This window comes from Scaptodrosophila lebanonensis, unplaced genomic scaffold (assembly GCF_003285725.1).
Source record: "Scaptodrosophila lebanonensis strain 11010-0011.00,11010-0021.00 unplaced genomic scaffold, SlebRS2 tig00000072-arrow-pilon, whole genome shotgun sequence".
Lineage (NCBI taxonomy): Eukaryota > Metazoa > Arthropoda > Insecta > Diptera > Drosophilidae > Scaptodrosophila > Scaptodrosophila lebanonensis.
In genome coordinates, this window is record NW_022060558.1 from 855,290 (window position 1) to 881,472 (window position 26,183).

The following is a 26,183-nucleotide window of genomic DNA, read 5'->3' on the forward strand; positions in this document are numbered from 1 at the left end:
TTGATATAAGTAGGCATACATTTGCAAAAACTGTTTCATCCAATGATATAAGTATGTATATATATAGTTAAAAAATATTAAGTAAAATAAAATTTTAAATACTCTGCTTGAAAAGCATTTTTCTTTTCAGCTGGTATATTTGATTATACTGCCAACATAGCAAAACTGTATTGGATTGGAAAGGGATAAATTTGATAAACTGGCAAAATATAATACCCAGCGTAAAGAAAACTCTAAGAATAAAACCACACTTCCCTCTCTCTAGCACTTTCGTCGAATCTTTAAACATATTGTCCAAGCTAATTGTTTGTTTTAATTTATGAAATTCATTTTGAGTGTTTTCTAATGCACGGAAAAGGGGAAGAAACTTTTAATTAAAAATCTGCCAATAAATTATTTGTCTCAGCAACAACAACAAGTGGCACGCAAGCACGCAACTCAAAAGAAAATTCATTACAACAAATATTTCTCATTAACTGATTATGCAAGGCATTAGCAGAGGGCCACGCCTCTGCTTCCATAGCGCGTGCTGCAACCGCAATTATTGTCAGCTGTCTGCACGCTGCCCGATTGCCCCGTTCCGGACTCCAGCCAGCCCCTCCCCCGTCTATCAACCATCACCATGCCAAGCAAATGCAAAGTTTTTCTAATTGAAAATGCAAACGCGCGTTGGCAGCAGTAACAGCAACAGCAACAACAACAACAACCGGAAAATGCACTTCAGGCAAGCCGCGTAATATACGGATGGAGAAGAGGGTGCAGGAGTGGATAATGGGAGGTAATGGAGGCAATGGAGGCAATGGAAGCAGTGAAGCCGCAACAAAGCTGCGCCACACAAAATACAAATACAAATAATAAATTTAAAATGGCACAGCAGGAGGTGGCTGCTGTTGTTGTTGTTCTTGTTGGAAACTGCAGCAAGATGCAGTGCTGTGGCAAGTCAAAGTCTTAAATTGAAAATGAAACTTAAATTAAAATGCCAACTGGAGTGGAACGAAAATGATATTAAAACCGAAGCGCCACCAACAACAACAACAGCAGCAACATCAACACAAAGTGAGCAACGCCTGTCCGTTTGTACCCCAGCACTGGTATTGATAGTTGACAGGATGAGAGAGCATTTGTTCTTGGTGGCATTTTGTGGCAAGCCACAAAAGCCTCGAGTTTGTCAACAAAAATAAAATTACTTGGCATTTTTGCATTGTTGTTGTTGCTGCTGCCGTTACCTGTCAGAATGCATCGAGCTTACGTAAAACACTTTTCTAATTAAGCAACTAAAGGTGTTCAGCTCCATCAATGTGTTAAAGTTTATGTGTTTTCCCCACTCAAACATACATACACACACACACACATATACGTAAGTTGAACTCATTTCCATTTGTCTCTCTCTCTCTCTCTCTCTATCTCTCGAAAATGCATAAATAACAAGCCATTTAGCAAAGTGTGATAGAATATTGTATATAGGAATGTAGAGCATTTCTCTAACTTTTAGTTTTAATAACAATACAAAACAACACAACAAAACTCCATTGCTTATTCATGCTGCTATAGTGTACGCCAAAATGTAGCGTTATTTTTATATCCTGTACCCAAAGGGTGAAAGGCTATACTACTTGTAGTTTCGTGCGAATGTATGTAATAGGCAGAGTAGCAGACCCCACAAAGTATATACATTCTTGATCAGGATGACAAGGCGAGTCGATATAGCCATGTCCGTCCGTCTGTATGAGCGCAAGGATATCAGAAGGTACAAGAGCTAGAATGACCAATCTTGGCATCCAGGTTCCTCTGAGTCCTAGGCACGTCAAGTTTGTTTTTTTTCTTCTGAGTTGAATAAGTTGTATTTAATTTAATTAATATAATTTTATAAAATTTTGAACATTTTTGGTGGGAGGTACATACAGGGTATTTAAGATTTGAGCTCGCTCGACTTTAGCATTCCTTTCTTGTTTTGTGCTTGTGAACAGCGGAAGTTTTTAAAACAGGATCCTATATCTTTAGCCCATGGTAAAGCATTGGCATTTCTGCTAGACAATAGTGTAACTAAATGTACATCAGTCTACAGAATAAAAGTCATAAATGTGACATATATCCGACAAGCATGTGATTGACAGACAATATTTATTTATTGGCTAGTCTGTCATACTAGTTTAGTTCAGCCTTGTCAAATTAGAAAATGATATGTTCCACTGCCTTTCGTTCGGGTAACGGACTTCACTAAGGACTAGAACGCTAACTATCCACCATGAACTTATCTGGTGGGTAGTAAAAAACGTCGATTGTCACTACCCGTACTGAATGGTAATTGCACACAATTGAGTGTGAAAGGAGGCACAAACTATTGCATACTTCTCTGAATGTTTTCATAAGCTATTTCTTCAAATTCACAACTGGTTAAGGCCACATCCAAGTATGATTGCGCCCAAAAAACCAAATTTGGAAAAGGAATTTTCAATATTCACTAATAAAGTACGTGTTCTGTTTTTATACTGGTGTCATTGTTTTTTTATTTTGTCACCAGTGCTGCCATTTTCCTAATTATGTTTGTGTTTGCGGTGTGAGACCAGTGGACGTATTGACATGCCTTTTTTTTTTATTAGATTAAGTTTTTTCCATTACCAATTATGAAATTGTTTGTTATTGTTTTAAAAATATGAATATTAAATGTTCATGTGAAATTAAAAATTTTTGATTTTTTATTAAAAAACTGCAAAGATATAGACCATTAAAGTCAAAAGTAAAGAGTGTACGAATAATTGTTGGTTTCACTGTGTAGTATAGCTGGGAAAACATCGATAGTTGAGGCATTCGATCAGTGTTGCCAACTTTTCAGAAGGAAAAAAGCTGTTTCTGACGGGAAGACAGGTGAAATAAAGCTAAAAAATATCTCAAAAAAGTGTAAAAAAAAAAGCTGAGTTTTGTTTACTAAAAAGGCTTAGCAAAATAAGTTTATAAATGTTTTTTATCATCTTGGTGATAGTATAGTTAGTTATAGTTTCCCAAATGGTCGACTTGCCCTAATGCTGTAAGCTGCGCCACAAACAAACATAAAGCTGCTTCTTGCTCCGACGGCCTTACAGTCAAAGGAACAAAATCAATTTTGTTCTTTTGTTGAAATGCACCCATACAACTTGTGTGTTTTTTCGTAAGTGCATGGGCACGCCAATCGCTTAGTTTTGCAGTAATCGTGCACTTGCAATAACTGCAAAACACTCTGATCATCCGTGTCATCTGTGCGGAGCCAAGATTTAAATTCGTCGCTTTTAAGCCAAACATCTCGGCACTTTTGTTTATACTCTTTCGGTATTTTATATATTTCACTTTTTTAAATCCTGAGCACTTTTGTAATAAAGATGGTAATTTACTTCAACTAGTGGTGTCATTGAAAAATATCGATCAAAATAATGATAAAGCTGCCACTTTAATGAAATACTGCGCACTTTTGTAAGATGGTACTTTATTTCATGACATTTCACCGAACTTTGCCTCATTTAGTTACGTGTACGATTGACAATGTGCCATTGCAACGTATATCGACTGTTGAAGACCTTGGGGTTCTTTTTGATTCCAAATTGAACTTCAACCTTCACATATCTAGTATTGTCAATAAGGCTAAGGGTTACTTGGATTCATTAAATGTTGGTCCAAGGAATTCAATGACCCATATACCACTAAGCTTCTTTACACTGCACTAGTACGCCCTGTGCTTGAATACTGCTCATGCGTTTGGTGTCCGCAGTATAGAAAGCAACAGGAACGTATTGAGTCTGTTCAGAAGCAATTCCTTCTTTTTGCTCTACGTGGTTTAAGCTGGGATCCCAACCTCCGCTTGCCATCGTACTCTAGCAGGCTGATGCTTATAAACCTTCCTTCTTTAGTTAATCGTAGGACTGTTCTTGGAGTAGTTTTTCTCCACAAGTTGATTATCGGCGAGGTTGACTCCTCTTCCCTCTTAGGTCGCCTTAATTTTTCAGTTCCTTGTAGACCAACAAGGAATTATTTGCCATTCGTCTTGTCTAGGTGCACAACCGATTACGCTGCGCACAATCGTTTTCGAGTCATGTGTTCCAATTATAATGAGCTTTCTCATTTACTTTCAACAGAACTCTCTCTTTATTCTATAAAAGTTCTTCTTTATAGTTATCTCCGTGGAAATCTCTGACCACATACTGCTGTGAGTCGGGGCATAGTTGGCCGGACTGGCTTAAAACGTTCCCCCACCGGGTTGGAGATTTCCCTCTTTCTCCTTTTTTCTTTCTTGTTCCATCTTTCTCTTTCCCTGTTTCTCTCTTCCCCTTTCTCTTCCTCTTCCTTTCTCTCCCTCTTTACCTCTGTCTCTTTCTACTCCTTACTTTTTCTAATTAGCTCCTAAGTAGAATTAATTTTCCTCTTCTACATACTATTTGGCAAATAACTGGCAAATAAAATTCCCCCAACGTGTCGGGGGCATTTATAGACGTTATTGTACAGCTTTTTTGTAGGCTTTCTTATCTTGTAAGTTCAGACTTTGTTATATTAATCATATTTGTATTTTTAATTTTAATCTTAATATATATATAATATGTTAATACATATATATTGTTTTGGAATAAATCGACAGAACTACTTGTTGATTTAAATAAATAAATAAATAAAACAACTGAAGCTGCCACTTTATCACATTTTTTTACATAAATGCTGGTAAAATGACAAAAAGCGGAAAAAAAGATAAATGTATTTTTAAAATGCCAGAATTCCCGCTTCCGGCAATTTGATTTGAAAAACAACCAGATTTGACGGGAAAAAAGCGAAATTGGCAACATTGCATTCGATATTCTCGATGTTTTTCAACTGCACGGCTACCGAAGCTACATCAATGTCTCTGCTTCTGGTAAGCACTGCAGTGTCGTCTGCGTAGGTAGCTAATAGAACCTTAACGCTGCCTTGAGGCACGCCTGTACAAATTAAACGCTTTGTGGATTTCACTCCATCAACAACCACTTTAAAGCTTCCGTCCCTTAGAAAGCTTTCGATGAGTTGGAACAGTTGAGGAGTTAGTATGCCTTTCAACTTGCACAGGAGTCCATCATGCCACACTCTATCAAAAGCTTGTTTTATGTCCATAAACACAGCCACTGAGTACATCTTTTGCTCCATAGCCTCCAAGGCGAAGTTGACCACACGGTGGAGTTGTTCCGGAGTGCCGTGACCTTTTCGAAATCCAAACTGCCACTTTGGAATTCTGCGTATCACGGCTTCGAACTGGAGAATCCGGTTCAGAATCATATGTTCCGTGAACTTCCCGAGGGCAGGTAGAAGACTAATCGGCCTGTATCCATCTGCTTCAGAATGCTGTTTCTCTGGTTTTGGAATCATCGTAATTAGCTCCGTCTTCCAGATGTTTGGAAAGTGTCTCAGCCTAAGTATGCTATTCATAAGCAGAACAATAAACAGCAGAGCCCTTGTAGGGAGCAGTTGCAGCGTCTTGTTGTCTAAAAGGTCTTCTCCAGGCGCTTTTTTTACCTTTAGATTTTTTATCTGCTGTACCACTTCTTGCAGTGTAACTGGGCTTGCAGGCAAGGCCATTTGGAATGGCATCTCCAGCCTAAGCTCGACTACCCTTCGCCTATCTGCTGTTGTAAGGCCAAAAGGCTGAAATCTTTCCTCTTTCTAATTCTTTTTGCAGTCGATTGGACAATTTTTTGTAGATTTGATGGATTCAAACATCTCTCGTTCTTGCATATTCTTTCCTGACTCGTCTTTTCAGGCTTAAGAGCGCAGCAGCAGTACAATATATTCCCTCTTGGGATTGTGTTGCGGTGCATGAAGTAGCGTCGCCACAACAAGCAGGTGATCCGACGAGAGCTCATGTTTCATTTCGACGGAGAGTCTGTTTAAGACAATCCTATTGGCAATAAAAAAGTCCAGTGCAGATGGGGTAAGCCGTGTGTTGTATGAGTAGAAAGTTTGCTCTGCAGTAGCAAGAACTTGGCAAGTAGTACTTGCTATGGTCTCCTGCAAACACCTTCCTCGCCTGCAAGATCTGGAATTACCCCACCATTGGTGTTTTGTATTAAAATCACTGCCTGCAATAAACTTATCTCCTAGGGTTGCAAGCAATAGATCAATGTCGGCCCTGCACCAAGCTTCATTGGCAGGAAGATATAGGGAGGAGACTTTGATGCTTCCACCATTCGTCGGTAAAAATACGCTGGCCGCCTGGATGTTTGTTTTTAGAATAGGCTCATTCTGTGAATGAGCGATTTTCGATCTAATAATGACACAAGAAACACTTTTAGAAGTGCTACTGGGATGATTAGCGTGGTACTGGTCGTATCCTGATAAATATGCCAGGACGCATGTGTGTTTCGGTTATCAACATTATATCTATTTTGTTAGAGCTAAGGAAAAGCCTGAGTTCATCATTGTTTTTGACGAGGCCACGTGCATTCCATAATCCGATTTTTAGCGAATTTGTCATTTTGATATAAGTTGTTGCACCAGGTCACGGAAGGCTTTGTTCGCCTCCATAGTTTCCTTGATAAGGTTGAACATTTGGTCCATTCTTGCATTGAGGTCATGAATCGCCTTTTCCAGCATACTCAATTTGTTGTTGAGATGCCGATCTTCGGCGGAATTGTGTGGCCGGGACCAGTCGTGGTTTGTTGGCGGGTTGGTACGTTTTTCTTCAATTGGTCTTGCAGCATCAGCGTAAGAGAAGCCACTCTTAACAGCAGAGTTTGAGATGAACTGTGCTTTGTTGTTTTGTTATTTGGGTAATTTCTATTGTTATCGATTACTAGTCCATCTTTCGATAATCTCACAGCTGACTTCAGTTTTTTGCTTAACTTAAGACAACAGTTTCGCGTGTGCCCGAAATCTTGACATCTGAAGCATTGTACCAGCTCTTTACTGTGTTTGGCCTTTGATATAGTAACCCTGTGTCTACGAATTTAAGTTATTTTTAGCGCGTCAGCAACATTGGAAGCGTTCTGGAGGTTAACGTAAAACATATTTTGTCTTGTTTTGACATTATTTATATCCTCACCATCCTCCTCATTAATTTGTATACTTCGCCAGTCCGGTTTTCTGGGGCAATATACGTTCAAAACTGTAAAGCTCTTGTCAGTAAAGGTGCGCTCTATTAATTGAATGATGAATATCTCTGAGCACCAATCTGCAGGGTTTGTTCTCCTTCCAGAATTGACAATTTTGCTTGGAGAATGATTTGATTATAATTCTTTGTATAAAAACGCGAGATCCCGGATTTCGATGTGCGAATGTCGTAAGCGTCAGGTGGGACAGCAGAATTGAGCGCCACCTCCAGGTTATCCAATTTGTTAACTTGTGGCTCACATATAGCAGGAGGCTTAGGAATAGTACTTCCCTGCTGGAAACGGCTGGCTTCATTTTGCTGTCTCGATGGATCTTCGGAAACTGGCTTCCGAAAGGGCAGCAAATCTATTATTTTGATGCGCTAGCGGAGAGGAGGACGCAGTTCCTTGCCCCTAGGTTGTATTGACAGGAGTAGGCTTATTTTTTTGAGCCGATTGCCAGCCTTGCTGAACATCCGCTCCGAATCTGTTGAAGTGGCTGGTATGCATAAAATCCTTTTTGCGAATTATTTTAATAATGAATCGGCTGGAGCGTACTAAAATAAATGTAAAAGATATTAGCATTGACTTGTAAATTTTTAGATATATTTGCCTTCCAAAAATCCAAGGCATTTGCACCTTGAGGAACGTATGCCGCTAACATATATTGGCGTAACTCCAATATGGCATCCACTTGATCATAAAGCGATAAATAAATCATTGCACTTACCCTTGACATTTGCATTTCGCAAAATTTGTCCATATTTACAAAAATTAATTAAAACGCTTGTTCCCAATGCGCCAAAAGCAGTGATGTGAAAATATACGAAATGCAGACCACTATCGTTTACTTTCTAAGCCGAAACATCGATAGTGTAATGCTCAGACGATATATCGATAGTATAGTGAGTTGTCGACCCAGCTCTAGTAAATACATTTACTCATTCAGTTCTGCGAGGTTAGCATTCGTACGTAACAATTATCAATCAGATCACTAAGCTTGGATGTGATAGTGATCTTGCAATAGCTGCAGTAAACCCTATGCTCGTCGGAGTCATCTTTGCGAATCCAAGCCAAGCGTGTAAATAAAGACATTGATCATGTGCAAAAATAACAAGAGAGAACGCTACAGTCGAGCAAGCCCGACAGTGTAATACCCTGTACCCATGTAAACTTCCGTCACTGAGTTATATGCGCCCATAGCAGCAGCAAAAAGAGGAAGAAGAAGAGCGAACTTGTTGCTGCAGTTTGTGGGGGTTGTACTGGCGAGAATTTGTTTCGCTAATAACTTTTCTTAGAATTGACCGAATTGAATAAAATTTTAAACAACAGTAGATAATTATATATAAATTATGTGTGCAAAGTTTGGTTTAGGTAGCATACGAAATGTGGACGCTATTGACGAAATTCTGTAGTGGGGGAAGGGGGGGAAATTCCAAAAAAATAAAATAAACTCGTCCTTTCTCGGACCTAGGAGAATCTGGATGCCAACTTTGGTTATTCTAGCTTTTATAGTTTCTGAGATGCTTGCGTTCATCCAGACGGACGGACATGTCTAGATCGATTTCGTCATGCTGATTCAGAATATATATACTTTATGGGGTCGGAGATGCTTCCTTCTGCATGTTACGTGCTTTGCACAAACCTAATATACCCTTTTTACCCTACGGGTACAGGGTATAAAAACACGAATTGCGGAAGAGTGGGGGTGTATCCAAACAAAAAAAAACACGTCCTTTCTCGGACTTATGAGAATCTACAAGTTTGGTAATTCTAGCTCTTGTACCTTCCATTGAGATCATTGCGCTCGTACAGACGGACGTACGGACATGGCTATATCAACTCGTCTTGACATCCTGATCAATAATATATACAATTTTGGGGGACTGCCACGCCTCCTTCTGTGTGTTACATACATACATGCGCACAAAACTATTCGCACTATACCCTTTTAACCTTTGAACATCGATGTAATGTATGGTCGTTTACCATTAAATGCGGACATTCTAGATTTTTACAACGAATTGAAGCATAAATTCCCACACCTGAGTTCTCTCTTTTTTGTTGGTTTCTTACAGAATAATCCAAAAGTTTGCAAAAATTTGGCTATTTTTTACAAAAATTGATTCCGTATCTGCTCAGTGCAAGAGAGGTTGTTTTCTGGTCGAATAGTGATCCCGATCCTAAACCGCTTAAGCCCCGGTAAGCACTTTTCCTTGGCAGCTTGCCGAAAAGTGATTGGAAATTTTAATTAATGCATAAATGGATATGCGCGGTATTTATGTTTCGTCATTTAATTTTAGTAAATTTGACTGAACCGAAGTGAAAACAGTTACTTTCTGTAATTTAATCTGTATTGAAATTGTTGTTTTTAAAAATATTTAAGCCAACAAAGCTAGTTTTTGCCTTTATATACGTGTTGTTTTCATCTTGTGGAATCAATATTCGGTGTCAATGCCATTCGTAATAACCGGAGGTTAGTATATATTCTAAAAAATACAAGGCAATCGCACAAAAGATATTATCTGCTTACTTCTTTCTCATCTCCACAAGTACGGTAGAAACCATCCATTGTTTATATTTTAACATTATTTCTAACATGAAGAATGTAAAGCATAAGTCTTCCATATCTGCTGAACCAGCCTTGCTCTTTCTTAAAACTTTTTTCAATTGCTTGAGAGACTGAGACGTGGAAAGAGCAGTGTAAGAATGCAAGCAGCATTTTTTATCTGGTGGACCTACCTTACTTATTCAAAAAAGAAAACAACACGTATTTTACGAGCTGTTTATTTCAATTATTTATTACTTATTTTTCATTATGCCTTTTCGATACATAACTCACAAAAGACTAACGTGCATGTGTGCGATACATGGCGTATACGCAATATCTGCCTTTTGAATTATGCATTTTGCTGTTTTGTGTGCATGTGTGGGACTTATAGTATGTGTGCATCACACAATGCACTCATTTTTCACGGAGACCATGAAGGAACAAATGGCAAAGCAAGCTCTACTATAATATAATGAGTAATGTTCATTGCCCAGGTCAGTGGAGTCTTGCCAGTCTTGCTTGAAAGCGCCCCTTTAAAGCTGCTTAGCTAAGTCGCAAGCCAACTCACAAACATTTTGAGAACGTTGGCAAACGCATTTGATGCAATTCTGTTTCCTCTGTGTTTTGCAGTCAATAAAAATAAATGTCATAAAGAGCAGCTTAAGCGGCAGATGCTGCAGACGTGCAAATACAAAGAGAAAAAGTGTAGTCACGAAAATAAAGCAAGCGAAGAAAAACAGTCGGCAACGTGCAGAGAGCACTTTGTGCGCTCTTGGCAAATAGACAAACAAACAAAGACTCTAAATATATAAGTGCGTGTGTATTGAAATGTCATTTGTTGTTATATACTATGCTTGCATACCTACGCAAAAGCTAGGAAGTATAAACAAATAAAATGCGGAGAAAAGCTACAGTCAGCCACAAAAAGATGATTTTTCAATAATACAAATTCTGTGTATATACTTGTAGTATGTTGTTACATTTGGGCAATCGCAAGAAATAACTGAGCTGAGAAGGAAATGTTTCTTCTAAATAATGTATTAAAGAGCTTTTTTGCATTGTAACAATTCCTTAATTATATAATAAAGAAATAATAGTAATACAGCAAAAATTGCTTTATAAGTCATTCAATATTGACAACAAATTTGATGGAGCTGCAGCTCAAAATCATTTCAGAAGCACAACATGCTTTTCAAAAAACAAACAAAACAATCAATCCAGGGTTTCCCAATCTATGCGTCCTCTGTACACAGGAAGACTTCAGGTCTTCTTTAAAATCGTTGATCATTTGCGTCATTTCTTCTGTATTCTGACTTCGAACATGAGTGCCTATTGAGATGGAATTTAAGTAAGACTTTTTATGAATACAAATTTTTTAATACTTATCAGACGTTTAATCTTTAAAAATGTAAAATAAAACAAGTAAAAAAGCTAAAGTCGGGTGTCCCGACTTTGAAATACTCTGTACATATGTTTACAATAATTATAGAAAGTAAAAAAATAAATAAATAAAAAAAAATTGGATCGATTTTACCTCTCTCGGTATTCGGTGTAAGGGTGTATAATTGCACATTTACATAGCAATTGCGTCTGTGTGAGTGTATGTATGCCTATGCGCATCAATTCGTGTCTGTGTAAGCATTTTCGCAGTCAACCAAACAGCAACATCAACAACAGCCGCGGGCAGCGTTTGAGCAGCGCTGCAGCAGCGCTGCTGCAGCAAATATATTTATGGCTATAACTTCTTGGTAAATCGGTCTATCATAATGAAATTTGGCATACGGACACATAATAACTAACTGGGGGTATTTGCAAAATTTTTTTTTTTTTTCGAAATTCCAAGAATTACGGGAGTTAGAGAAAATCGCATTTGCGGTGGAGAGGGGGGAGGGAGGGAAATTCCAAAAAAATATACATTTTCTGCGTATTCACACAAGGCATCTTGGACTAAAATTTGGTGTACCTAGGTCTTATAGTCTCCGAGATATAGGCGATTATACGAATGGAAAATCGGGAAAACCCCCATAGGGGGGAAGTGGGGGGGAAAATCAAAAAAATAAAACAAACTCGTATAGAATACACACATAACGCATCTTTGTGGAAAATTTGGTGTCTCTATCTCTTATAGTCTCTGAGATCCAGGTGTTCATACGGACGGACAGACGGACAGACAGACAGACAGGGCTAGATCGACTCGTCTTGTCACGCTGATCAATAATATATATACTTTGTGGGGTCTGCCACGCCTCCTTCTGCCTGTTACATTTTTCAGCTCCCGCAAACCTAATATACTCTTGTACATTTCATGTACAGAGTATAAATATATTGTATAGTGAACAGTTATATTAAGGTACTAAGTAAAGCAGATATTATTTAAATGAGCATGTAGGGTAGTAAGCAAAAATATACAAAGTATAAAATATATGCAAAGAATATTGATGATAATTAAGATTTATTTAATTTTAGTAGTTATTTCAAATGCCCGTATATGAAAATATCAGGGCCCTTAGCTATGGCCACAATGCTACTTTAATTTCAACTCAATTCTAAATTGCTGCATAGACATGATAAAGCTGTAGCCTACCTACGCGCCCGTTGAGCGAACGCAGTCAGGAGCAATGCTATCATAATCATCAGACAGCCATGTCTCTATACATACTAATGATGTGCATGCATTCCAAAAGACGCTGATTTAATTTCCTTTCTACCTGCGGTATACACATACTCACCCACACCCACACATACCCGCATACGCACAAAAACACATACATAGGTATGAGCAGGTCGTATAGTCGCATAGTATATGGGTATGTATACGAGCACACCCGAACGCGCACAACCGAAAATACCGTGCCTTGCAACAGATACCACCGCAAGTCTCAACACTTACACAGCCACAAAAGTCAACGTCGACAACTGCAACACGAAACTTTCACACACACACACACACACACACACGCACGTGTACTACTTAGAAGTGTGGATGCATGTATGTTTGGGTTTTGCATCAAACTTTAAAATAAACTTGGTTGCTGCCACTGCTTCCGTTTCCGTTTGCCGCTGCAGCGCTCATGATGCACACTGTGCTAGACTTATTTTAATAACAAACTGGTGAAGTAATGTTCACAGAAAGAAATGGAAATTTTACATAAAATAAATAAATTCAAAGAAGTTCGCCTGAAGAACTTCCCCATAAGGTTGTTACAAAAATTGAAACGATTCGGAAATACTTTACCGAATTAAAAGCAGAACTTATTATTTCGATCTTTACTTTGCTTACTTTGTGCTTCTATCCATTCGATTATCATGAAAATTTGACGAGATGTCAATAAAACTAACACATCAAATATTTCATGAAGCTACAAGAAATATTTACTTTATCAAATAAAATAATTATTTCGTTTTATTATTACGATTTTGTACATTCTTTATAAATTCTTAGTTATTTCAGATGTTATGTGCTTAATAGCTCCAATACTTATAAATGTAAAATGTATTTATAAAATACAAAAGGAGAATAAATATATTAACATATCAAGTAAGATTTTATAATGATTTTAGGACTTTTGTAAGTATTTGCACTTTTTTTTTAATAATTACGCAATGTCCGGATGTTATCCGGTACAAAATTTCCAATCCTTATGCACTTAATTTAATTTTTATAAGAAAATACATCATTACATAATCTGAAAAATGAAAAAGCTCATCATCATAGAAACTTATTTAATAGTTAAACAAAAAACGGAACATTTGTTAAAAAATTGTCAATAAGGGGGATTGGAAACACGAAATGCTGGCACAACATGCATATTACTTTCATGGAATTCTTCATATTATACTTTAATAGCAATTACAATTTAATTTTTGAATTTGCAAATGGTTTTTGTTTTCAATTCTACTTCATTTTGCACTTGCATACAATACAATATTATTCTTAAAATTGCCTTCTAATAATGTTCTAATAAAGAACTGTCCATATAACTTTATTTTCATTATGAAAGCCGCCTGATTTATATTTTTAACAAATATGTATGGATCAGCTTTAATAAATCCTGTGTCTCGAAAATTTTACTTTCGACTTTTTGGATATTCTTGATATTGTTGCATTTTCATCAAATTACATGGAATTCCCATGCACTGTGTCTCTGTATCTTCGTTTGGCGCGTCCTTCCTAGTCTGTTTCAACAAAATTTTCTTCTAAGGAAGTTTTCACATGTATGAGTGCATGTGTGTATTGTAGCTACTTAAGCACGCCGCTCACAGAATGCCTCAGTGGCGGCTCTTTTACTTTCGCCTCCCCTCTCGTCCCCACCCAACCCCTTCTGCAATCCTACTTTCTTGTAATCTAGCGTAAAAAATGAATTATGTGCACATGCATTTCTTATGTGGCTGACGGCCCAAGCGCCTTCGCCTTCGTCCTCCCACCCACATCCACTGACTTTCCTCTCTGTTGCTCTCTTTTAAGCTGTTTTGAGTAATGAGCAAAAGAAATCTAACTGCTTATCTTTGCACATAGAGCAGCCGCTCCTTTGTGTGTAACGCTGCAGCCTACTTATCGTCCTACTTAAGTCTTAAGCCCTACTTATGTCTCATTTTGAAAGGCTTATACAAGATTATTTTTCGTGTTTGAGCATCATTACATTATTTGTATGCAGAATATGAATTTCAATTTAATAAAGCTTTAATTATGAATGGATTACAATCGGTCACTTCTGAATGTCTCATGTGCGAGTAACAACAAAATTATGCGTTCAGGATACCAAATGGTGCATCCACAAGTCATTCATTATAACACTGTTCAATTAATTGTTATGTAACAAGCATAAAAATCTAATAAGGAACAGAATAAAACATTTTAATTAAATTGTTTAATTCGCCTGTCACACCAAGAACTCTAGGAAAAGTTACCAATCCTAAGAAACTAAACAGATAATAGGCATACCTGAAGAAATAACATTAAAAAAGGAGCTGCACTCTAATAAACAAACTTATATAAATAAATAAAAATAATATATAAATAAAAATTAAAAAATTAAAAATGTTTTAGCTTCCAAGCTGCTGTATATTCAAAATATGTGTTTTAATTGCCTATATGCATACATACGTCTTTAGCCATCAAGATATGCTGGGATTCAAGATCGATTTTACCGTACCCGTATTGAGCTTCGATATAACAGCCATGTTACTCATATTCGCTAGCAGCTAATATTATATACTATAATTTCCTCTCAAATGCCTTTTGTAATACAATTGCTTAACTTTCATGAATTGACTAGGTTTATTACAAAATCGTATTACTGCAAAATAATCGATGTTGACAGACTCAATAATAAAATCGATTAATCGTTTACAATTTCATGTTCCTTTGAATGAGATCAAACAATTACAATTAGATCGTACTAAGTTCTTTAATGAATTAGTTAATTCATTTGCGAAAAAACACAAATCATTTCTCCATCCAACACACTCATATTTACTCTTCTGCATCATTGTTCCTCCTTATCGAGGCCACCAACAAATCATTCCAATTATACTAATAATGAACAGAATATATCACTTTTTGATTTACTTAAGGAATTGTTAATTTTACTTTATTTTAACAGCCAACTCCAATAACTGTGTGGCAGTGAAAGTGCAACCATTTTGGACTTAACGTCCTTAGATCTGGTTTGCTTAAATCGAATAGCCATTTTATATCACAGTTCACCAAACAAAGTTTCCGGCAGCCTTTCCGACAGGGCTTCTAAGAAATGTTAAAAATAACGTATATTTAATATGGAAACACAAACGATAACATATAATCATTCAATTTTCTAACAATACTTGTGTGCTTACATTTTATTATATTTATCGTAAAATTTCTAAATACCAAAGCTCTATTCATTATGGATGACTTGATTTAAGTTTCAATTGATTCTTGATTTCATGAGATTTAAGCTTTAGTTGGGGATATCTAACATAAGATAAAATGTTCAATTCCTTTTATTTATAAAATGTATATACCATACGTAGCAATAATAAGAGTACACATATTTTAAGCTCATGCAAATGTGAGAAAATCAATAAGATTGTCCAATAAATATTGGGAATAGGTAAAAGCTATAAAAGCAATGTCTCTCAGCAATCCTAAACATATTATGAGGCTGAAGTCAACGCACTGTGTGAGTGACCAATAAATATTGTCTAGCCACGACTCAAAACAAGGCCACTCATTTATGGCTTAATAGGCAATATATAAGAGCCATTTTGTAAAGAAAACATCAAATCTGATTTAACGACATTAAAAACATACACACAAACTTCTATTAGCGGCTATATGAGCTCATAGAGTACTAGAGTGGTGCAAATCGGACTGTTTTTAGTGGAATAACATTGTTTAAAGGGTTTTATGATAAGAAAATTTAAACAGTGTATTACAATGAAAACAGATATAATAAGCACATGAAGTTCTATTTTTTAAAAATATATGATTGAAAATCATTTTGATTTAAATATATATATTATAGCAATATTAGGAGAGTTTTTCAGATGTCTTCACTAGTGCTTGGAAGACATTCGTCTTCTTCGCACAACAGACAATTATAAATACTTGGTTGTCCTGAAATACTGGACTCAAAGTAAGCGACTGACTATGTGAGAATATAATTAACTTACAGGTCGTTAAAAAAGACACAAATGGAGAAAGGAATCAAATTCAATTCGAAAAAAATGGGTTATATTTTAAAACTTAATGCACTTTGTGCATCGCAAATAGCTTCATCTCAGACCTAAACAAAATAAATATAAGATTAATCACCATTTGCGTATTTATTAAAAGTTCTTATCCAATACAACGTCCATTTACAATTCAAATATATTTAGTAAATGCTTAAATAAACAAATGTTTGAAAATAGAAAAAATATGTGTTGTTCCACATTTTGGCAATTTCCGCTTCCATTTTTAAAAACAGTTTGCTTTTTTATAAATTTAGTCCAAATATTTGCCACCACCAACATGGGGAGAGTGAATAACAAAAAAGGTTTACAAGGTTTACTGCCTAAAATCAATAAATCACAGTCGAGTGCAAAGTGCTAAGCCAAAATTGAAATGCACCCGCACCGGATGACGTCGGACTACGGACGATGGACGACGGAAAACGGAAAACGGAGCACGATGACGCGAGTCAGCTCGGTCAACATATTGTTTCAATATTTGAATTCAATTTAATGGCGGCTAATTGAAAAAACACAAGCACATGCTGTGCCACAAACTGTGATGCAACAATAATATAGAGCCGTGACCGTTCGGGCGACACAAACACACTCCATTTTTATTTTTAAAATTCCAACGGGAGGTGTGCATTGCGCGGCAGGCGTTTGGACATCGAACAAACCTCAATGGTTAGCTCGTTTAAATGCATATATCCACATTCACACATTCATCAACTAATGCAGACGTATATACTCGGAGAAAAAACGTACATATAGTACTTGTATTTAAAATTGTATAACGCTATATGGTGTACAGAGTAAAGTCATTACTATTGCGACTTAAGTTTTTGTTCACTAATTGGTGAGTAAAGGTTTTATTTGAGAGGAAAGAATGATAGACTCATAGTATGATGTATGTTCCAATAATAAATTCAGATTTTTAAAAATAGTTTACAGATACAATCACTATAAAAACAAACTATCATACAAACAATATCACTTAGAAAGCCTTTTTGTATAAAAATCCTCTTGTTTTGAAAGATATTACAACCAAATCAAACACTAAAAATGTTGTTGTAACACCTGTTAAGGCTGAAAATAAGCCAAGGTATTTACCAACAAGCTCCTTGCTTTTTCTAGCACTAATGTTGTAGTGGTTGTTAAGATTGGAGTTTTTCAATATTCTATTAAATTCATTATTGGACTGTTGGGGTTCTGATTAATTTATTTGATATTAATAAATACGACATATATACTTCATAAAAATCGGGTCCAATTTATTCCAAAATTTAATTATTGTTATCGTTTGACTATAATTATGTAACGGTTGAAATATTTTTCTATAAATTACTATAAATACTAAACTACTAATCCATTATATTACTGGATAACTCCATTATTTTCATAATCATAATGCCTATTATATTTTATTTAAGACATAGTATCTGTTGTTGCTACTGTTTCTGTTTCCCTGATGGTCTTATCAAACCACATGTATTTTGAGCACATTGAGACACCTTTTTTTTGAGTGTAACTGACCCTTGTTTACAACAGCACTCGTCGTTCTGTCATAAAATTGACTTGAGTCTGAATGCGTTTACTCTCAATTTCTGGCCTCTCCTATGTCATGGCTTGATATTTGTTTCGTATGTATTGAATTTTCCATTGCAATTGCTATTGATAAATTCATGAGCTGGCTATTCTAGCTAATTGTTTATAATACATACTATACTATAACTTTAACGATCAGAATTATATTTGTCCAACTACTATTGCCTCATGGTCAGTCTCTTGCTATCATTCTCTGTCTTGCACTCACAAACAACTGCTTCTAGTGTAGTTTTTATATATATTTTGTTGCCATTTAATCTTTTTCATTCTTTGCAAGACTTCTCCACATTGTTGCATTTAACATGTAAAGTGAAATTAAATATTAAAACAGCTTACACCAGCATCAAAAATTGGGAGAACACATTTTTTTAAATGGCATGCACGGCTGCAACGGGTATACACGTTTCTCTTGATATATAAATAAATATAAATATGTACGTATGTACAGAATTGTGAGTATGAATGTACTTACACATACACACACTTGTCATGAATATTAACACTGTTTTCAATTAGTATTATTTATTTTTTCCTTGTCTAGGGCAGCATTTTAAAATTATTTCTCTGTCTCCCCAAAAAAGTATTCTATAGTTTTCAATACGTCCAATTTTTTGTCACTTTCCAGTCATTGATAGGAAAGTTTTTCAGCAATTTCAATAGCTGCACATTTTTGACATGCACATACAAATTTGTACTGATATGCCTCCCCTTCTGTGAAATTTTGATCAACTCTGTTGCATTTTAATTGCATATTGATTTTTTTAATGTTTGAAACACCCTTCGTTAAATGTCTTAGTTAGTTGACTTTGCACCAAAAAATACTTGCAAAATATCTAGGCCGCTAGTGAATGATAGACTTCTTCTCCCAATATTATTTTAATAGTTTCCTTCTTGTTGTTGTTGTTGTTGTTGTTTTTTTTTTGTTTTTTTTTTTTTTTTTTTTTTTTTTTTGTTCATCTACTTGTAGGCATTTGTATTTACAATATGTTGACATTTTTCTATTGCAGGACTGCTAGTCCCATTTTATTATACTCTGTACATGAAATGTACAAGAGTATATTAGGTTTGCGGGAGCTGAAAAATGTAACAGGCAGAAGGAGGCGTGGCAGACCCCACAAAGTATATATATTCTTGATCAGCATGACGAGACGAGTCGATCTAGCCCTGTCTGTCTGTCTGTCCGTCTGTCCGTCCGTATGAACACCTGGATCTCAGAGACTATAAGAGATAGAGACACCAAATTTTGCACGAAGATGCGTTATGTGTGTATTCTATACGAGTTTGTTTTATTTTTTTGATTTTCCCCCCCACTTCCCCCCTATGGGGGTTTTCCCGATTTTCCATTCGTATAATCGCCTATATCTCGGAGACTATAAGACCTAGGAACACCAAATTTTAGTCCCAGATGCCTTATGTGAATACGCAGAAAATGTATATTTTGGAATTTCCCTCCCTCCCCCCTCTTCCCCGCAAATCGTAACTCCCGTAATTCTTGGAATTTCGAATTTTCGAATTTTGGAAATACCCCCAGTTAGTTATTATATGTCCGTATGCCAAATTTCATTATGATAGACCGATTTAACAAGAAGTTATAGCCATAAATATATTTGCTGATGCAGCGCTGCTCAAGCGCTGCCCGCGGCTGTTGTTGATGTTGCTGTTTGGTTGACTGCGAAAATGCTTACACAGACACGAATTGATGCGCATAGGCATACATACACTCACACAGACGCAATTGCTATGTAAATGTGCAATTATACACCCTTTACGTGAGTTCGAATACCGAGAGAGGTAAAATCGATCAAATTTTTTTTTGTATTTTCTTAATTTTTTTTATTTTCTATAATTATTGTAAACATATGTACAGAGTATTTCAAAGTCGGGACACCCGACTTTAGCTTTTTTACTTGTTTTTGTCTTGTTTAAGTTCAATTTATCTGGGCAAACGAAATTCCAAAATTTCAAAAATTAATGATATCAATTATTTCTAGAACCAAATATAGATGTCCTTTAATGAATATTGAATAAATTTAAGAAGATTCACAGTGTACGACTTTTACTTTTATGAAGCTTAGAAACATTTTTGAGCAGAATTCAGGAAAGATTTGAATTTTATTGAATCAAGTTTTTCCATATGCCTTTTCCATGTATTAGTAACATTAATCCTATTGCCTTTAAACTTAACGATATAATTTAATCAAATTTAATTTGGATTTTGTTTTATCACAGTTGACCGTTGTATTTCCTTGCTTATAATTTGAATGCCAATATTTCACTGCTCGCTACTATTACAATTAATTCCTAGTGTTTTGCCTTGAGCACAAAATTCGCCATTGCACAGAGTATTGAGTATTCTTCTGAAAGTCACGATGTGAACTGTACAAATATTATATGTTTTATTTTTTTTTCCTTTTCACATCCTACCTAAATGGAGGGAATATCCGAAAAAACAGTCATCACCAGAACATTGTGTCATTCATTTGAAAGTTTTGGTAACCGAATTTTCAAGCTGAAACCCATTAAGTTTTTCTTCTTATTAGAAGCAAAAGGCTCCACTTGAGGTTTACTAATTGTAATTAAATATTCTCAGAATGTTAAACTACTTTAGGCCTTTCTAGACCATCTGAAATATTTGATTTGTAACACCTTATAGATGTTTTAATCTTTAACCTTTATTTACGATCTCTTCATGGACGACAATTATTTCCCTTTAGCTCGTTGAGCAATGCCCACCTTGATTTGTAAGATGTGGATCAAAATATCTTTGGCAGAATAGCAAACTAAACTATAAACAAAATAATTGGAAATGAGAGTACAGAACAGTCAATGTCTATGTGAGAATCAGTCTATTACTCTATTAGTATTTAAGCCATTTCTTTGTCATTTAAACTACTTGTATATACAAAACTACATCAATTTTGAGACACATTAATAACAAGAATAATAAAACCATAAAAAGTGTAACAAAATAATTCTAAATTATTTTAAATAATAATAAAAATAAAATAATAATAAAATAATAATTCTCATAAAAAGGAGAAGGAAACAATTTCTAAAACAAACAACAGTCAAAAACAGTTAACAAATCCAGTGATATACTATTACATGCACGTATAGATTTAAATTGTACCATAAAAGCAAACATTAAAATTACAAATTGAAAAACGAAAGTGAATCGGGGTGCATCGAAAAAGCTCTCCCTTTCTCGTATTTAGGAAAATATGATTTTGAGTTTCATATACTTTTTGAGATAACTGATTTTATGCAAAAGCGTGGCTGTATCAATATATCAATCATCAAACTGACATTTATCTTACATTCGTACTAAGCTAGCATACCCGTTTTCCCCCTTTCGTACAGTGTGTAATTACACTTTTTATTACATACATATTTATACTCTCTTATTCTATGCTCTCTCGCAAACATACCGAGAGCGTGTTTACAGTTAATCTTAAATGTATGTATGCATATGTACAGTGATCTTAGATGTTAACAATATTGCTACAGTATGTTTATATACAGTGGTCTTACGTATTAACTATATTACTACAATATATTTTAATTATTTAGTACAGCTCCTGATCATACTTGAATATAATTAATTAACGGCCTTCAAAATGTAAATTGTAAATGTTTAAAAAGAATTTTGCGGCTTTAAACGCAGTACTCTTGATTATGATGGCACATATTTAATCAAAATATGTACATATGTCTATTACCTTTTCCCTTACCCTGGCTCCACTCGATGAAAACTTCTTTGCACATTTTGCTTTCGCATATGGCTGGAAAAAAAACAAACTAATAATTAAATGCATTGTCTATACTTTAAATGTAACTCGGCCAAGGTTTTGAAAGCACTGGCTATTGAAAACAATATGATACTAATTTCATTGAGTCTAGACAGTTGTCATTTGCATAGTAAATGGCCCCTTGAAGTCCAATAAAAGCACCAATGCTGACCGATTTCAATTTCAGTCGCAAATATGTCGGAGTCGGTGGTGATTTTCAAGGACTTCATGCGTCTTGCTCTATTCTTTTACAAGACAATTGGCATCGACCCGTGCGAGCCCAATGATATCAGTGGAGCTGTAAAGTTCTGGCATTATTTTAACTTTTTGCTCAACTTGGGAAATCTAAACTTTGGCATTATCTGTGAAATTGTGTATGTGGTTCGAGCATTCAAGAACAACGAACACTTTATAGAGGCCATCATGATGTTGTCATGCATGGGTTACTCTTTAGTTGGCGAATGCAAGATGATCAGCGGGTGGAGACAAAAGACAAAACTCAGCGAGCTGGTCCAACAATTGGAGAATATGTTTCCTAGTCAACAACAGGAGCATCAACGGCACTATAAAGTACATCGATATCTAAGACTTTGTCGCCTGGTAACGCGAGGATTCAGCGGAATGTATGTTCTCCTCATTGCCACTTACAGTCTTGGAGGTATTATAATTTATTTTGTGCTTTGGCCTAACGGCGAGAGAACACTTCCCTATACACCATATGCTCCATGGGATTGGCACGACAACTGGACCTTCTATCCATTGTATGTATCTCAGGCCATAGCTGGATTCACGGCCACGTCAGGACACATTTCCAGCGACGTAATGATCTACGCCGTTTTGACACAAGTGATAATGCACTTTGACTATTTGGCCACCAGTTTCGAGAGCTATACGATTCAAGCAGTCGATCTAAAGGATAGGCATTCCAAAAACATGCAAGAATTGCAAGCGAAGATTATCTATCACAACAAACTGCTAGAGTAAGTCATCTGCTAAGGGATATGAATGTAATTTCTTTACCTCCTTCCCCTTGTTACAGCTTTGTGGATGCTATCAATGTTATCTTCGGTGTTCCCCTTCTGCTCAACTTCTTTGCCTCTTCAGTGGGTATATGCTTTCTGGGTTTTCAAATGAGTATTGGACTTAGTCCTGAAATGGGCATTAAAGTGGCATTCTTTTTAGCATCATCCTTGGTGCAAATATATCTTATTTGCTACTTCAGTCAACTGTTAATTGATGCGGTAACTATATGTATAACGAAATTTCAGCATTGAATACTATATGTAAATATATTTAAGAGTGCCAATATATCCACCGCCGTATACAATGCAGACTGGTCTGGTGCAGATGTACGTTATAGGAAGATGCTTATTCTAATAGCTCAGCGAGCACAAAGGCCCGTTAATCTCAAAGCTACTATTTTTTTAGACGTTTCTATGTGGACCATGACAGAGGTAATCCGATCCTTGTCTTTCATTCTCTATTTTCCACAAAAGTGTCCTTTTTATATTCACAGTTCGTCCAAATGTCCTACAAGTTTTTTGCTCTACTACGAACCTTATACAGGATATAATTATTGTTTTTTATTTTCGATATAATAATAATAAACATAACTTAAAAAGTTGTCGGAAAAATGTTCGAAAATAAACTATTGTCTTACGATCAAGTGCTAACTTATCTTGAACATTTCACAATAGGGTGAACAATTGACTAACAAAAGTGGACCATAGTCGAGTGTGCAGTCTTATAGGACCATGCTGTTCTATTAGAGAACGAGCGTAAAAATAAGGCATTACAACTAATTACTTAAATTGGAATAGGATTCCATATAAAGGTACCGCATTTAATCTCTTGAATTCAACACCAAAGTGATATAAGAATAGGAAAAAATACTAATTAAGCATGCGATGGAAGCCAAAGTAAGAAACTAACTTGTAAGAGTAAACACTAAATACATATAACACTATTGTATTGATTCCCATTTCAATATTAATTTTCGTAATATTAATTTTCATCATCATAATAATACTCATCTAAAGTATTACGTTAAGTGTAGAAAAAGTCAAAAAAAAAGTAAAACAATTCTACAAAAACTTAAAGGTTATGCATTAACGACATAGAACACGTTCGATCAAAGGAACCAATAGACACCATCTGAATATCTGCTCAGCATATTTTATTTTAATTCCATAGTATCTAAACATAGCTGGCCGGATGGCAATGAAAAGTTGTTTTTGGATTGAATTTAAATTGCTAAGACGTAATATTTTCTTACCTATGCATATTGGCAGCATATATCGGTAGACTCTACTTTAAGGATTGCCTACATAGATGCAGCGAGGACAAATTGAAATTACCTTTTAAGCATTTTTCATTTCACTTTCGAATGAAAATTTAAAAACTCTTTAAAGCGACATTAAACGCTGGAACACCTAGTTCTTCTTTCTTTTTTGCAGTCTATCAATATACTTTGGGTGGAAAAAAAAAAGTAAAACAATTCTACAAAAACTAAAAGGTTATGCATTAACGACAGAACAAGTTCGATCAAAGAAACCTATAGGCACCATGACGATATCTGCTCAGCATATTTTATTTTAATTCCTTAACACTGATTTTAAAAGAATTAAAGTGACTCATATATTTTTGAGAAGACCTGACGCGGCTTACGTCCACACTTTTCTTTTATACTATGCATATTATTTTAATTATTATTCATACTCGCAGCCCATGGCATCTATTTCTCGCCTTACTCTCCGTCATTTATATTCGATAGTATCTAAACATAGCTGGCCGGATAGCAATGAAAAGCGACATTAAACGCTGGAACACCTAGTTCTTCGTTCTTTTTTGCAGTCTATCAATATACTTTGCGTGGAATTTCCCTGCCATCCCATGCAACATGTATTATTGAGCTAACCGGCTGACCTTTGGCTCCCAACGTACAATTTCGCACAGGATTACGGCTGAAAACAAAAGCCGCTAGAGACTTATGGCTGCACACACCCACACACATACGCACACACGCAAATAGTATCCGCCATAACAAATATATTGTATGTGCACTGTGTGATCTAAATTATGGAATAAAGGCACATTCCAGCGGGAAAAAGTGCGCACCCAAACACACACACACACACACATCCGCCCATTTACAACAGTAGCGATGTATTGAAAAATCTTGGTGCTGTTGTTGTTGTTGGAGATATTCGTGTTGCCATTTGAAAATCACACAAAACGTGACCAGAAATTAAATGTATCACATTTTGAGCTTTATAAAAATTTCATAAAAATGAAATATAAATCCCCACACACGCATACACACATACTCACACACATTCTACAACAAAGAACTACCTAATATATATACGAGCGTATATAAAAAATATATATTTTTTAGACGACATACACTCACATGTAGGTATTTAGGAAGGCAAGCTGTTAGTGTGGGCAAGTCGAAAAATAGATTTTAATATATTTTCTGCGCATGGATTTGCAGTGTGGCAGTTGTTTGGCGAATTGCGAGGCACTGAAGCGTAAGTCCTGGGGGACGAGGGGGTGACAGGTGTAGTGAAAATTCGTCAAAATGAAAATTGGCTGATGCTTTTGCTGCTGCTCCTACTGCACCTCGACATAAGCACAAATATGGTAGCTCCTTTGCTTGCATCCTGCCGCAAACTACTCTTTCACTCTGCACTCAACTCGTTTTGTCGACACTCGCACACTTCACCGCATAAATTGTTAATATAGTTGAGTGCGTAGCCGACATACATACATATGTACATACATATTTACAAACAAGCACACATACTTATATACTAAGATGCGTGACGGTCGTCTCTTACAAACTGCATTACATGCCATCAAAAACGGCTTGTTCAGAAATGTCGATGTCCACTGCTTCAAACGTATGTTGACGCTGGAACTGCTAAGAAAACAACAACAATAATAAAAATTCACACACACATTTAAACACTTACTTATATATACAGTATACTATCAAATCGAAAAACTCATAAGCGCAACTTTTGTGCATCGTAGCGTAAAATATACTTGAAAAAAAACTTACATTTGCTTTTAGTGATGTTGTTGTTGCTTTGGTTGCTCTTGTTGCTATATGAGCAAAAGATTTTCACCAAAGCTGAAAGCAGCTCAAATGCATTTTCAACTAAATATATATGTTTGCTCAGAAGCATCAGCTCAAATCGTTGCAGGTCCTGTAGCTCAAAGCAGGCGCCTAAGCAAACAGCAGCTAAAAGTATGCAATAGTTTTTTTTCTCTGCTGCTCCGACTCTAAATGTGTCCCATGGCCGCCCAATATGTGAGCCTTGATTCTAAAATGGCCAGCATAGAATGGTGTATATGGTTATGGCACATGCGCCCGCATAATTAAACTACGAAGTAAGCTGCGTTGCTGTCTCACTTGAGCCTTTGAAAGCGTATAGAGATTTACGAGTAAGTGGTGCAGGATTC

General features: G+C 35.9%; 1 protein-coding gene across 1 annotated transcript; it reads left to right on the forward strand.

Moving 5' to 3' along the window:
* Positions 1-21,908: 21,908 nt before the first annotated feature.
* Positions 21,909-23,286, forward strand: LOC115625386 (odorant receptor 85c-like). The gene is made up of 4 exons (XM_030520424.1): positions 21,909-22,693; positions 22,753-22,954; positions 23,012-23,167; positions 23,230-23,286. Exons 1-4 carry the CDS (start codon positions 21,909-21,911, stop codon positions 23,284-23,286), a joined length of 1,200 nt encoding a protein of 399 aa, XP_030376284.1.
* Positions 23,287-26,183: the final 2,897 nt, after the last annotated feature.